The sequence below is a fragment of the Labrus mixtus genome, chromosome 19, assembly GCF_963584025.1.
Source record: "Labrus mixtus chromosome 19, fLabMix1.1, whole genome shotgun sequence".
Classification (NCBI taxonomy): Eukaryota; Metazoa; Chordata; class Actinopteri; order Labriformes; family Labridae; genus Labrus; species Labrus mixtus.
Window position 1 is genome coordinate 8267175 of NC_083630.1, and position 15447 is coordinate 8282621.

The following is a 15447-nucleotide window of genomic DNA, read 5'->3' on the forward strand; positions in this document are numbered from 1 at the left end:
TAACGAGGTGATGCCTGAGAGTGCTGTCTGCACTGAGTTGCATCTTTTTTGAGTTTCTTTTCCACTGAGTTCACAGCAGAGAGAAGTTGGACAAATACTTTAACTGTGACATCCTCAATCAATAAGAGAAGTTAATATAGCTGGTCCTGAGTATTCAACATGAGGGTGGGCAGAGAATTGTATTCAGTCAATCCTTCACTGAAAGTGTACACACACACACACACACACACACACACACACACACACACACACACACACACACACACACACACACACACACACACACACACACACACACACACACACACACACACACACACACACACACACACACACACACACACACACACACTAACCTTGTGCTGTCGCAGCAAGAAGGGCAGCAGCATCAACATGCCTCCATCGTGAACCACCCACCACACGTCGATGGTGCCCTCACCCAAACGTTCCTGGTTGGTGGGGAAACTGTCCACATTCTTCGCCACGAGCAAGGCATGATGGGCAGCTGTGGTCTCCCGCACCGTCTCTGAAGGGACAAAGGAAACAGATTATTTTAGAAGACTAATGGCCGACTAATCAGAAAATATTGTATATTGTATTGTACAAACAAGTTGTTGTCATGTCATAGAAAAGACAGACAACAGTTGTGCTAATATTCATTCATTCTTATACATTTAATAAATGTTTATACACTCATGTTTATTTCATACATCCCTCACTCTGTACCTATGAAGTTCTTCCATGACTGCGGGTCATTGGACTGCCTCCAGGTCCCGGGCCAGGCCATGAGGACTGTGTTGTGCTTCATGCCTCCCAGCCCTGCAGACTGGATGAGGTGCGAGAAGCCATCTCGGAGGTTTGAAGATACCACAACATGGCAGAAACCTTTTGTTCTCTCTGCTGACATAGCAGACTTGATGTTCTGGATGGAGAAATAAAAGAAAAGGAATGGAAGATATATAAATGATAAAGCATTGCTTATTTAGAGAAAACTATATTTTTACTAAAGAGCAAGGACTCCCTTCTTAGTTCCTATAATACTGATCCTAACCCCTCCCTCAAAATCACACTCAGCACTCTCATTAGTATCCACTCAGGACAAGTCCTTATGGTGGCTCTAAACAGTGCCCATGAATACCTCAGTCTGTGTAATCTGGAATTTATTTTCTGCACATGATTGATTTAGCAGAAAAAGTAATCCTATGATTGAAAAGCTTTTGAGGACAGAGTCAAATCAGGTTGCAAGAACAATGTATTGCTCAATTTAACCACTAGATGGCAGAGTTCTCCTTAATGCTTATCATGCCTGTAATTATTGGCATGAAGAGACAAGTCAAATCACTCAGTTAACACTTGCTATTGTGCTTTAAAAATGTATTTAAATTACAATACATGAGATAGTATAGACAAATGATACTTTATACAGTAACTGTGACAATAAAATCCAGCTTTTTATGGACATAAGCTGTTTGAAAAGTGCTGAGTTTTCAAATACAGCAACAGATATGACAAAATATTAAGACTTGCATTTCTAGTTTGGTTTTTTTTGGCCTGTCCTTGAGGGTGAATATACATATTTTTACTTTACCTGCTCAGCCTTCTTGGCCTCGGCATCTTTGGTGAGATAAGTTCCCTCTAAAACATTTCCCACTATTGTCAGGCCTTTCCCTGCCTTCAGCTGAGTGGTCAACGACAGCAGACGAGGGTGTTTGACTCCCTGATCCGAGTCCACGTTCAGGAGCACCAACACCTGAGGCCTGGGTACATCATGAGAAAAAAACATATTAGGGACAATGTCAGACTGAACTTCTTTGCAACGCTGTGAGGGATACAAGAGGTTGATTCATCTTTCAAGATCAAGAACAGCAACAGATATTCTGGTTTTAAAAAAATGTTAAAAGACAGAAGACAGAAGTGCATTCAACACAATCATTCAGGGCAAACGTGACTGATCAAAGTATCAGTAACAGTAAAAGCCCCAAAATGAAAAAAATGGGAGCACTGATAGCCTAGCAGTTATGTCATATGCCCCGTGTACAGAGGCTATAGTCCTGGTTGCAGCACCTGTGGGTTCCAATCAGACCTCGGCCCTTTGCTCTCTCCTCCCAACATTTCATGTCTCTCTGCAGCTGTCCTATTCAATAAAAGAAAAAATGCCCCAAAAATAACTTTATAAAAAGAAAGAAAAAACCTTAAAAAAACAGAAATGTCTCTTTCATTGGAGTTGTATAGGGACCTACAGTCTAACAGTAAATTAACAGAGGAGGCCGGGAATAAAGTCATCCCTTCAAGAACCATCGGTATAACTGGAACTATGAGTATCCAAGCTGAATGTGCCAAGAAATTAAATGAAACTTGTTTAGATTTTGGAAAGGCAGTTTTGCAAGGTCAACCAGAGCATGCCTCTAAACAGAATCAACCTTTTCTGTCAGATTAGTTAGAGGACCAAGAGATTAATCAAAGGTCTATTCTTATCTGTCTTTCGTCCACTCAAAACAGTGACAGGTGCTGCAAGCCAACTGTAACCACATCTGTATGAAGCACTCTCTCTCTCTCTCTCTCTCTCTCTCTCTCACACACAAACATTTAACTCTAACTATATTCTGTGCTGTACCTCCAGTTCTTTGTGTGCGGTGGCGCCTCCTCGAGACGTATAAGGGCAAAGCGTGCTGCATTGAGGGACAGGCCACGGATGCCATCTCCCCACTCCTTCTCTGCCCTGAAATCAACAAGTGAGTGACATTGAAATACTCAACACAAAGCAAACCCACTGCTAGTGCATGGGTAACTTACTGTTTTAGTTTACACGCTAACGTGGTGTGTGTTTTTTCAAAGGACTTTTTGGCCATTATGATGATTCAGTCTGATTACTTTGGGTCTGTTGGAGCATTTGCAATTTAAGAATATAAAGAGAAAACAATATTTAAGTACAAGAACCCTTTTTCAGTGCATGACAGCATTATAATCTGAGAGCCTCTCAGTCCTTACGTGTTATGTGTTCCTTTAACGATATAGTGGATAAACCTAAAATGCATACTTGGACATCCTAAACATGAAGGGGGTTTCCTTAATCCAAGTTAGATTTGTTATTGTTTCTAAACAGCAGCTCTGATATTACATTCCTATGCAGTTTGCATTTAAAGCTTTTAAATTTGGTAACACAATGTATCATAAAAAAGTATTTTTGTTTCAGTTTCCTCCCCGTCACAGTTTTCCAGCCCAAGGAACAGAAGGACAGCATTCAAAGATTTTCTTACCCTCTGTATTCAATGTACTTGTAGATGCAGCTTGCAATGACCATGGCCACAATCGCATAATACCAGGAGCAAATGAACATGAGAGAAAGACATAAGCTCATTCCCAGAAAGGAGAGAGCCCTGTGGGAGAAAATGTAGAATTTACCACATAATGCATACCTCTCTATTTACAGTACAGAGCAACAGTTTTAGGTTTTTCTGCAAATTCATACAAACAGTCTAACTGGAAACCTGGTCAAAGAGAACAGCTGAGAGGCTTAGAAGTCAAATAAAATCATGAAATCCACTGCTAACAATAGGTCCGTCCTCTTTTGTCCTCGGCTTTTGTCATGGTAGTAATCTCAGTAAAGGTCATCATCACACCAAACAAACTGAGCAGGTGTGTGTGGGGTTGTTAAGAGCTTTTGTTCTTGTGATTCTTTGCATTATTAACAAGGGAGGCCGCCATCATCTAATCAGTGGGGTCTTTGAAAATTAAAACAAGCCAGACTGGTTGATGAACTGCAAAGTTTAAAGCCCTCAGTCGGACCATTCCGAGTCTGCTTCTTTGGGAGGTAAATAAAGTGGTTGTGCTACAGATAGACAATAAAGTAACAAGCTTGAATAATTTGTAACCAACCAGTGATAGTATTTAAAGCGTGGTCTCCAGTTAGGCGTCCGCAGCAGGGTCTGAAGAGCACAGGCCAGGTTGACAAACAAGTAGCACATGAGGAAAAACCTGTGCAGGCAAGACAACAAGCAAAAAAAAGAGAAAAGAAATACAGCTTTCAGATCATCTAAATCTCTACTTTATGAAGTACTGTAAGCAGCTTTAAGACGGGAAATACTTGAGGGATTAAAGACTTCATCTTTTGATCTGATTTCATGGAAAGACAGCTTGCAATAATGCTATGAAAAATAGATACTGACATGGAGAGAATAGGTGCCACAGCGTCCAGGGAGGCGATGAGGATGCCGATCTCGCAGATCCCAGCAGTGAGCAGCAGAGCCCAGGTGGGTTCTCCGTTAGCTTTCCCATGACCAAACACCTAGCAAACATAGTAACACGTGAAGACAGAAGGCCAGCAAATGATTGAGAGGACAGCTTTGACTGTGTTTTAGACTATAGGTGTCAAACCTGTAAGAAAGGGACAATGCCATCTCGTGCAATGGCCTGCAGCAGTCGAGGGGCGCCAGTCAAACTCTGCAGCCCGGCCCCGCAGCAGGAGAAGAACGAGCCAATTACAATAACCCATGGTGAGGGCCATGACAGAGTGCCTATAACAAGGTTCCCTTTCACAGAGTCACCAAATCTGCAACACAAAAACAATCACATACATTCTCATAGGATTAGACAGTACTTCACATGACTCATAAAGAGAGATAAAAAGGTGTCTGAGAGGGCACAGTGGTCCATTCACATCACATAATTGCAAGACATTTGCAAGGGTCACAGTTATGAGGGCACACAGTGATCAGATTCATCTGCCCTTAAGAGATGAGAATTCAACAGATAGGAGAGGGAATGTAACCAAACTACTGTATATTCATCCCAATGTCTTTCATAGAGACTCCTTTAAAAGCAACATTTAGTCCATTTAGCAAATGTAAAACAACATGTGCTCTGTGCTAAACTCTTACTTGTCTCGAAGAAGAACTCCATCAATGCAAGCACCAAAAAGCACCACACAGGTGACGTCTGCAAAGCACTGTTAAGGAAAGTAAAGGGAATTGATACAAAAGTAAAATCTCTTCCTTTTCATGTTGCAGAAAACCTTTTGTAAACTGCGCACAATAACAACAAATTACTTGTAGGGAGCAGCTTTGTTGTGTTGGGCTCTTTAGCAGGATTTAGTTCTTGTTCCAACTGCACCAACAATCAAACCTTTTTGCAAGCGTCAACTCCTGTTACTAAGAAGATCTGAAATCAGTGTCCCAAAAAGTGAAAGGATACAGATGAAGGATGTCGTAGCAATAGCCATAATGGTTCCGATGGGGATGGACTTCTGGGCATCCCGCAAGTCCCCTGAGCGGTTTGAACCAGCCATAATACCTGAATGGAAAGAATCAAACACAATGAAAGTTATAAAACAAATACATTCTTCATGACCGTGTGTGTTGCCTTTTTCTGATTATCTCACCAGTGACTGATGGGAAGTAGATGCCGACCAGCAGTGTGAAGAAGGTGGCGATGTCATTGACTACATAGGGCATGTAGATGTCCTGGGAAGTGTCACCTACTGGATCAGAGTCCAACTTCTTAGATTCCACCTTCATACCTATTGGGCCATACTCTGACCACATATTTTCTACAAGACAGAGACGCAGAAAAGGAGAAATTAGGCTACAAACAACAAAGGCCATGCACCAAATAAAAAAAACAATTTGAAGAGCTTTATGTACAGTAATTATCAAACAGAAAACAAATGGGACTAGTTTTACAGAAGCCTTTTTCACATATGCACTCCGGATAATATCTAGATAATTTCAGGAGGACTGCTCCAGAGATTCTCCTCACCTAGCTGTTCACATATGCTCCTCACAGCGGGGGACTATCCCTGTAAGGGGGGGGGGAGATTTCCTGAGGTAACACGTGACGTAAAAAAACAACGCGGAAGTAGCGGCCGTAGCAACAGAGTCCGCTACACGACATTATAATGACAATATTTGACTTTATATCAATGCTATGTGTAGTCCAATGACAACATCCACAAAAGAGTGGAGAACAACAAACTGAGGAACAGAAAACAGAGATATGGAGATCGTAGTGGTCGCGTGCAGACACTTTATGCACCGTGCGGCAGTCACTGTATATAAACGTCACTGGGGTCCCATTGGCTCTAGGTGAGCTCGAGGTGAATTCTCTGGAGTATATGCTGCTGCATTCTCACATCAGCTCACACGGAATTTCTGAAGATAAAATACTAGGGGTCCGGCAGGATAAACTCCGGGTAAAATCCGTGCGAAAAATGCGCCTGTTTGCGTTCACATATAGCCTGAAGTCCCTCCGGGTAGCCTAATCTCCAGAGTTTTTCAGGAGACTTTTGTATGTGTGAAAAGGGTGAGAGATTGACACTTGGATGATGTAAGAGCAGAGAAGTCATGTCACTCTATGTGTTATCAAAGTGTTACTGCTTGCAGTTGTTTGCCCAATAAACACTCAAGTTGTTGTTTACATACATCAGTTCTTCCCCAGTTTTGTGCAACACTCCAGTGATATACTGGTTTGCAGTGGGAGTGGGTGGCGGAAGAAGAATGAATGGTTTGTACTGAAAAAGCATGGGTAGTTCAAGACAAATCACAGCACAGTTTCCAACAGTAAGAGCAGTCAGATGGACCCCTGAATAGAAACAATGCAGAACCAATTTGAATCTGAAAGGATGGAAAAATATCTACATTTATTCTTTAAAGATTTTTTTAGGGAATGATATGCGGGGAAAGGAGCCACAGGTCGAGTCATGCACGAGCCCACACTCAAAACATGAGCTGAGGTCCGCTTCTAGACCAATGGCGCTTGTGCATGTAAGTGAGGGGCGTGGCTTTTAAGGGAGCATAGAGGGGAGGGGGTGGGTGCAGATGGAGCACTGAGGGAATGCTACTTTTAAAATCATGCTAGTTTTGGAAAATTACCAACCCTGCCTTTAAATGAAATTGTTTATAATTATTCCTTGTATTGCACTTAAATTATGAAGAATGATGGTTAAGTGGGTATTAGTGAGTGAGGCAGAGACTAAAAGGGTTTTAATTGAAAAAGTTCAAAGTATTATTAAGAAAATATGCCAGGGAGCTTGTTTATATTTAAGTACATTTGCAGACTGCTGCTAAAAGAGTTGCAGACTGCTCCAACCTGAGATGACTCCGCTCTTCAGTCCAGGGATGCCCTGCATCAAGGTCAAGTTGTTGTTGTCAAAGTAGTCGTTGCAGGTGGCGTTGAGCTCAGGTCCTTTACAGAACAGCTGCCACAGCTTGGTGGAGACAGTCAAATTGTCTATGACTTCTGTCTTCAGACAACTGTCAAAGTTGTGATTCTGCAGAGTGCGATTCCCCAACATGCAAACACTGTGTGCAGGAAGAGAGGATGACAATGAGTCCTTTTAAAAGACATGCTTTACTATATAAAAAGAAGAAAACTTATGCATATAGAAATGGCAACAGTACGTATCATCATACGAATCAATTAATCATGGGAGGCTTTGGTGTAGGAGACTCACGGAAAGTCTGGCGGCTCAAAGATGGTTTTGATGACACCAGCGTAGATGGAGAGGATGGAGAGAATGACACAGGCCAGGAAGACTAGAGCCAGCTTGTTGACATATTTCACTCCTACAAAGACGACTATGGACATCAGTGCTAGGCAACATGTGCCATAAACACGCATGTTATTAAGCAGGGCCTCCACCTCATCCTCCTTTTTCTCAGCCACAAAGATGGCTGCTTTAGGCACAATGTATGTCTGCACGGGGGGAGAAGGGTCGGGAGGAAAATACAGAAAGAAAAAGAAACACAGAATATCAGAGTTTATTATTCACTTGTTATATTTCAAGTTATATCCGTGCCCCTTAAAATGAAATATGATACAAGGTACGGGATGGATAATATCTGAATAAAGCCATGTTAAATATGTGGTGGGCACATAGTGTTCACTCACCAGCAGAATCTCTATCGTACCCAGGATGTACATGGAGCCAGCAAAGGTTGTTCCAAGGTAAAAGCAAAGGCCTACAGCTCCACCAAACTCAGGGCCCAGAGATCTTGAAATCATATAATAGGAGCCTCCAGCTGGGAGAAAAGGGAGGCAGAGAGGGAACGAGTTTAACAAGGTAAAGGAAAACTATCTCCTCTTAAGTCAGCTTTATTTTTTATACGATAAAAAGTTGAGCTTGCAGATTTTCTAATTGCAGCGTTGAACAAACAAAATATGGTTGTCAAGGTTTTTGTCTGAAATATATGGCTGAAATTCTCAGTTAGTCCGCCATAAATTACCATAAAATCAACAAACAAGGGGAGAAAAGCAAGATTATATTTCGATACAAAAATCTAATTTTACTCAGAAAGTTATCCAATTTCAATCTCGGAATCAATTATCTGTTGACTAATGACAATTTAGACAGTACGGGGCCAGTACGTTTGTGCCTCTGGTTTACCGAGGAGATGTCAGAATAACTAATATCAGATCTCCCAACAACAGACCACTTGAGCTGTGAGAGTAAAGTTGTAATGGAGAGACAACATCTAGGACCAGATTGTTTTATGAACGCTTATTCAGATATCGGTGAAACACAAAACTTCACTGTCAACAGAAACTAGGACAACTCTAACACCATCTATTCTGTCCCTCACCTTAAGGTTGTGCATTCAAATTCAGATATCTACTTTCAAGATGAATCAAATAGCATTACACACCAGTTGCAGCATGTACCCATGAGCCTATGATTTCCCTTAACATTATTTTTAGGGCCCGACCGATATGGGATTTTTGGGGCAGATAGCGATATTAGGGAGAGAAAAAAATCCAATACTGATATATCGGCTGATATCTTTCCTTAATCTGAAATCTTTACAGATAGATACAGCACAAACATTTATTGCGTTGATCCTTCAAACGGCGCTATAATAAACTTGTGAAAAAGATATATAATGAAGACAAAATTATTTTACTGTTGAACAAAAGCTTTTATTGGCCAGAATAACAGCACACTGAATTATGAATATAAATATAAATAAATGATAAACTTAAATTGAATAAATCTATTTATATAAAATTAACCAATACCAATAGTCAGTGGATATACAAATATCCACCGATATTATCGGCCGACCGATTAATCGCCAGGCTTTAATTATTTCATCCCCATAACAAAACAAAAACAAAAAGATGCTAGGACAGAGCTGGAGTCTTTTAATAACAATACATCCCTAATTAAAGTTTGTATATGTCTCAGTACCAAAGCGACTTACCTGGCACGACACCATTAGTAGCAATCGCACTCATGGATATAGCTGTCAGCATGGTCTATAGAGAAAAGACATAAGGAACAACAACATCAGAATAAAACTCACATTTCAGAACCTGACACAGTTAATATCCAATCAAATGTTCGCTATGGTTAACTTTCAGTGTTGTATTATTTTTAATGAGGGATTTAGTGACATAGCTTTAAACTATTTCAAACCAAGCTCAAAGTTCTATATAAATCTCCTTGCCCTTTTATGCAACCTAACATTATTAGTCTCTAGGAAATTTCAAGATTTTCTAAATAATAGAACTCAAAGCACTTAATCCAGCATGTAGCCTGTTAAATCACTTCTTAGCAGCTAATGCTCTGAATCTTGTGGATTGGTAATGGATACGAGCTTTTCTGTGAAATCAGTCATTGTGGCGGAGGATATTTACATCAGCTGTTACCTAATAGTGCCTCCGGATGAGGGAGAGGACACAGCAGAGAGAAGGGCAGAGGGACAAGATAAGAGGAACAAAGAACATCGAAGAATAGAGGGAAAGTTAACATTTTTAGAGACAAAGGGAATGAAGAAAGGAAGCGTGAAGGTGGGAGAAAACAGGTCCAGGTCAAGAGGATGAGTGGGGGGGGGGGGGGGTTAGGGGGTAGGTACAAGGACACGACTAAGATAAACCTCATGGTCTTTGCTGGGTGTCCGGTTTAAAGTGGCAGATGAGCTGGAGTAAAGCCAATTAGCTGACAGTTTTACTTCCTGCTTCCACTGAAACCCTAAGTAGCTGTGAACTTGCATGTCTTGACCACAGATGAACACAACAGGCGGCAAGAACTCCCTGTAGAAACCTACTTCCTCAAACTTAACTGAATTTGTTGCTCTGATTCATTCCTGTGTATAACAGTTTTAGAAGTTATATTTCAGCTGCAAACAGAGCGGCATGGAGCTCCTAGACATTAATATGAAAATGTAATTCAAAGTTATAAGTAGGCTATTCATAATTTGACAACTGAAAGGCTCTGGTGCCTTTTCAGTCTCTGTTGAAGGATGAAGGCTTACATCAGTAAAAAGTAATTATTTACTTTAATGACAATATGGCAAACCATACAGAACACATGAAGTGTTTGTCGGTGTCTCTCCCTCCTCCCCTCTCCAATCAGTAAGTGTACAGCCTGGTTCAAAATGAATATGTTTGGAATAGCAAGTCTGTATTGGTACACGCTGTATAGAGCGTCAAATGTCTGTTTTCATTATATTTAGGCTAAGAGTTTTGCATTTTAAAGGGGCGTGGCTGATCTGACTGACAGGTGGGCACGTCGCAGCTTCAGCCCCACCTCTTTGCCTCTTGCTAAGTTGCCTGAAAGTTAGTTTGAGATAGTATTTACAATATGGCACCCGCCATCGTTAGGCCTTATAACTATGCTTAAGGAACCAGTGGGTGATGTCACAGTATCGTTGGCAGCTTTTTTTTCTTCTTTAAAGCATGACAGCAGGAAAGAAGCATGGAACTATGAGAATAAGTACAACAGGAGTGAATCAAAACGGTTCCAAATTTACATCCAACAAATTAGGTTGAGGTTATTTTTTTAGACTTTTCTGATGTCATCTCTGGAGCAAACTAACCATGACCTATAAACTGTTGGCTGATGTGGAACCCACAGTGCAAAGTCAGATCTGGTCTAAGCAGTGAAAAATGAACATTAATCTGTTTGGCTAAGCTTGGCTCTCTTATTATGTAACAGCGATGACGCAGTGGACGGTTAACACAGCAAGATGCACTTAAGCTAGATTGTAATATATGAAATGGAGTCCCCATCTTTGTGGGCACGCCGTCATGTCATCTATAATCTGACATCACGTTTTCATTCATTTTAATTTAAAATACAACATGTTGCAATTAATAAAAATATAAATACAATTCTGAGATTTAAATATTCTCATAGTTACAAGAGAATGGGAATAACAATGAGGAGTGTTGACTTTGAAGAGTGTGGAGTTGTCAATCCTCGCCATACTGTTATTGTAACATGGTAGTGAACACGTTGATCATATTAAAACATTAGCACATTTCATTATGAGTCTGTACTCAAGGTTTTTTTTTGGTACTTTTCCTGATTGAACTGGATTAATCCATTGTCTGTGGTGGGATAGTTAAATATAGCCATTGTGTGGGTGTGTAGGTCGCGATGTTTCTGACACTTTGCAGAGGGAAGGGGATTAGACGTCAAGCTGCTTGGTACTATTAGAAGCTAGGAGTGTATGCGAAATGGAGAGCCACATCGGCTAAATATAGGTGGGATCAGTGGCCACTAAATGAACCTGCTGGTCATTACTGCTGTCAATCAAACATTCTCAAGTCTGCTTTTAAAAGTTGAGGCAGCGTCTGCCGCAGAAGTCAATATAACACTCCAGCACATGGACACATCTACTCTCTCATGTGATTATGTTTTCATGATGCATTAAGAGGCTGGATGTGTACATTTAGTCACTCTTACATCATTTTGCACGACGTAAATGCTTTGATGGCTTAACTCTGAAAGTCATTAAATGGACAGATATGTCAATAGTGAGAGCGTCTCCTTTTAGTTTTTACTCATCTTTCATTAATCTACGTTTCAACACTGAACAATGAAGTGGAGAGATGTTACAGCTGTACGGTCCTCCAGTGCCTACACAAGTATTGATGCTTTTTGTGATGTAATCTCTTGGGAGTATTTTTGCATGCCTCTCATCTCTAGAATCAACACAACCTCGGCTACATGGTTATGTAAGCAAAGAACACATAGCAATTGATTGAAGGATTTCAATTGTGTAATACATAGAAAAAACAAAAGCACAAACAATTTCTGAATGCAGCAGCATGATACAATATTTATAAACACGTCATGACTTCTTGAAAGTCTGCTCCTTATATTCTGTTTTGGAGATGTGCCTTTATTAATGAGCAGAGTGCAAAGGAATCTTATAGTTGCCACTAAAAAAAACTTTGCCTTCATTGATGTTGTTTCTGGAGCAAAGAATCCCCTACCCAGTAACACAGCCCTTTTGAAATGACACCAAAGACGATATGATGCCATACAGGTTTGAGTCTCTGCTGCAAAAAGAACAAAGATCCCAGCTATTTTGATTCAAACAAAACGTATTCCCTCATGAGTTCATTTTATATGACGATCCCTTCACTTCCACTGTAAAGGCTAAGATGAATGAGGCATGACAACTAAAAAGAAGCAACATGTTAAAAATGAGGTTCCAGTACTCACACAAGAGCAGCACAGGCAGACAATAGCCAGAGACTCCAGGATGCCGGCAGTGCCAACTATCCAGGTAAGACGCAGGAACAGGATGACCCCCAAAATATTCTGGAGGCAGGGGAGGTAAACACCCATGAAGGTTCCCATCTGAGGGCTCTGCAGAGAGGAGGTGAGATGGGAGAGGCTTATCAGATAGGAAATAATGCAGTGTTAGCAACAAAACAAAGCCCAGAGCAAACAAGACAGAAGTGTATAAAAAAGGAAATAGAGTTGGAAATAGAGGCATTGACAGGAAAAGAGAGAGGAGTGTATACAAATGAATTCATCTTAAAACGTAAACAAACAAAATAAACTAATCCCACACTGTAATTGTGAAACAAATCTGCGACATGTTTGCAGTTTGTGCTCAATGTTTTGTTTTTGTAAATTTCGCTGACTTTGTCTGCGATTAAAACATAATCCATTTACTGTAAAGAACAAAAACAGCATATACACCTCTAATCTATCCATGAACAAAGAAAAGCATTTATTGCTTCCATCCAAAAGATTGCAATCCTTGCAGAAAAATGCAACATCGTAACAGCACTTCAGAAGGCAGAGGCAACATTTTGACAAAACGCACAAACTACTGAATATATCACCTCTGATGAACAAGAAGCTACCTTTGTCCACACCTATCCCAGACGTACAGCACCACTCTCACTGATTCAGACAGAAAGGGGCAGCATTGATGTCATCTTTACATCCTTACAGAGGTTACAGAAGTATCTATCTGTTGCATGACAGCACTAGTGCAACTTTTATATTTTATTTTCTAAAGAACCAAATGAGGAAAAAGAGATAATGAAGAGGAGAAAAAGAACAACACTCAGGCATGAGCTGATTTATAAGAAGGAGACAGTAGCTGATGGACTGTCGGGATTGCTGGCTTTAATACATTTATATAATGGACTTTAACCACTGCTCTCTGGTTTAACCAACGGGTTCAAAAGGTCACCAAGGTCAACACGGAAACAGCATCCTAATGCATGTATGCTTAGTAGAGGAAGCTGAAATCAAGTAGAAACCCATTCAAATGGAATCTGTCTCCTCTGGGACAAAGGGATGTTAGTGAACTAAATGATATATGTATGACATGTTCTGTGACATGTTTTTTTACTTATGGTTTATTCTGTCCATTTTGTTATTGTCCACTGACAATAACAAGCCTAATAACATACATCAGAAATGTTGAATAAAGAGGCCATGAACCAAGCCTTTCAAAACTGATAAAAGAAAGTGAAATAAATACCGGTAATCAATTAATAAAAAAAAACAAAAAACTGTTCTCTATATGAAATATTGACTTAAAAAAATAGTTTTTGACCTTGTCTACAGATGATTTTTTAAAAGCATAATTTCTAATTAAAAATGGACCTTGAATGGTCCTATTGTTTCGTCTTACAAGAACAAAAACTAAACAAACCAAAACTCATTATGTTCCCAAAGAAACAGATTCACTACAGAAGGCACAGTACAGTTCAGGGAAAGATGTGAAGAAAAATATAACCAACGAGTTAAAAATGAAACGTAACATTTGAATCTTACTAGTCCTGAAATACCTTCAAAAGGTTTTGATACAGTTTAAAGGTAAACATTAAAGTAAAGCCAGCTAAACTTTAGCATACTCCCCTAAAAGATTTCAGTAAAACACAAAAGAGCAGAGCTTCATCGGTCAGAGACCTGTTATGTAACCAAAGGTCAAAGGGTTTAAAACAACAACTGTTCAACTGTAGTGTACCAAACTGTACTGCAATGACACAACTCCACCTTAATCACACAGTTTTAGAGCGGGCTCTCTGCTGTACCTTAACAGCTTTCTTCTTGGGCCCTTCATCATCATCAGCCTCTTCGTGCTCCTGGGCCCCCTGGGTGAGGTTGGTGTAGTTGGCCAGTTTGTTGAGGAGAGATGACACCATTGGGTTGCTGTCCATCTCCTCCTGCGATAGAAAATGATTTTATTTCAACATGGTGACAAAGAACAGGATCAAAAAAGAGTATTATGTTAAACTGTTCGGTTGGTTTGAACGCCATGTTTTTTGATTTAGCAATAACTGCATAATAATAAAAAGCTGCAGCCATAGCAGCAACAGCTACTCTAGAGAAATGATTTACTACAGTTATGGTTCCAGTGAAATTCAAAACCCAAATCTCCATAACAATTTAACAACGATCACTAGTATCTGTAATACAATACACTGTAAACACATTGGGTAAGATGGTGATTCTCAATATAAACAATTAGATTCTTAATTATTTAAGATATGTCCCCAAATTACAGCTGACTCTTGCCTTTGACTTCTATTCAAACATTAAACTGTGATGAGTCACAATTCAGAAACAACCGAATAAACATTTGAATATCTCTTTATTATATTTAAGTTTACACTTTCAAATGACTAAACTCTGTCAAATTTAAAGATTGATTACTTTGATTTGACTTAACCTCCAATCTGAAATATATTTCCACTACTCTTAACACATTTTAACGTATTTAATTGTAGATATTTGATATCTGTAAATATATAATATTCCTAAGTTATTGTAATTTCTACTGATAAAAGAGAGAGGAAAAAAACTTGATTTGTAGTAACATTAAAGATATATGTGAGCCTTTTTGACTTCTAAAAAATCTGAAAAATATTTGTAATATAATAATTTGGATCATAATGTCTTTTTTAGGGGGCACAGGATAGCCTAGCGGTTATGTTGCCCACCCCATGTACACGGGCTATTGCCTCCTGCAGCGGCCATTGGTTCAAATCCAACCTCAGCCCTTTGCTTCACATTATCCCCCTCTCTCTCTTCGTCCTATCTTATTCAGTAGAAAATGGTCATATACATATGTCTATATATCTATATATATATATATTTTTTTTTTTTTACTTCTGAAAACTAAATGGCTACTGATCATGGCTGTTGATCAGAAGCTAAAAATACTTCATAGTATTATAATGTGTCTTTTGAAA

At 39.7% G+C, this 15447-nt stretch overlaps 1 protein-coding gene across 7 annotated transcripts in view; it reads right to left on the bottom strand.

Moving 5' to 3' along the window:
* slc12a7b (solute carrier family 12 member 7b) overlaps window positions 1-15447 on the bottom strand; it is a 60805-nt gene that overhangs the window by 9343 nt on the left and 36015 nt on the right. For all 7 annotated transcript variants that reach the window (XM_061064743.1, XM_061064742.1, XM_061064746.1 and 4 more), the window contains exons 3-19: window positions 14287-14418; window positions 12449-12595; window positions 9195-9249; window positions 7885-8015; window positions 7448-7689; window positions 7084-7295; window positions 5378-5545; window positions 5191-5289; window positions 4878-4935; window positions 4375-4549; window positions 4167-4285; window positions 3877-3975; window positions 3258-3377; window positions 2615-2719; window positions 1589-1757; window positions 727-922; window positions 357-526 (exon numbers count right to left, since the gene is read on the bottom strand). In XM_061064743.1, the coding sequence (XP_060920726.1) occupies window positions 357-526; window positions 727-922; window positions 1589-1757; window positions 2615-2719; window positions 3258-3377; window positions 3877-3975; window positions 4167-4285; window positions 4375-4549; window positions 4878-4935; window positions 5191-5289; window positions 5378-5545; window positions 7084-7295; window positions 7448-7689; window positions 7885-8015; window positions 9195-9249; window positions 12449-12595; window positions 14287-14418 (2397 nt within the window). The remainder of the gene's footprint in view (window positions 1-356; window positions 527-726; window positions 923-1588; window positions 1758-2614; window positions 2720-3257; window positions 3378-3876; window positions 3976-4166; window positions 4286-4374; window positions 4550-4877; window positions 4936-5190; window positions 5290-5377; window positions 5546-7083; window positions 7296-7447; window positions 7690-7884; window positions 8016-9194; window positions 9250-12448; window positions 12596-14286; window positions 14419-15447) is intronic.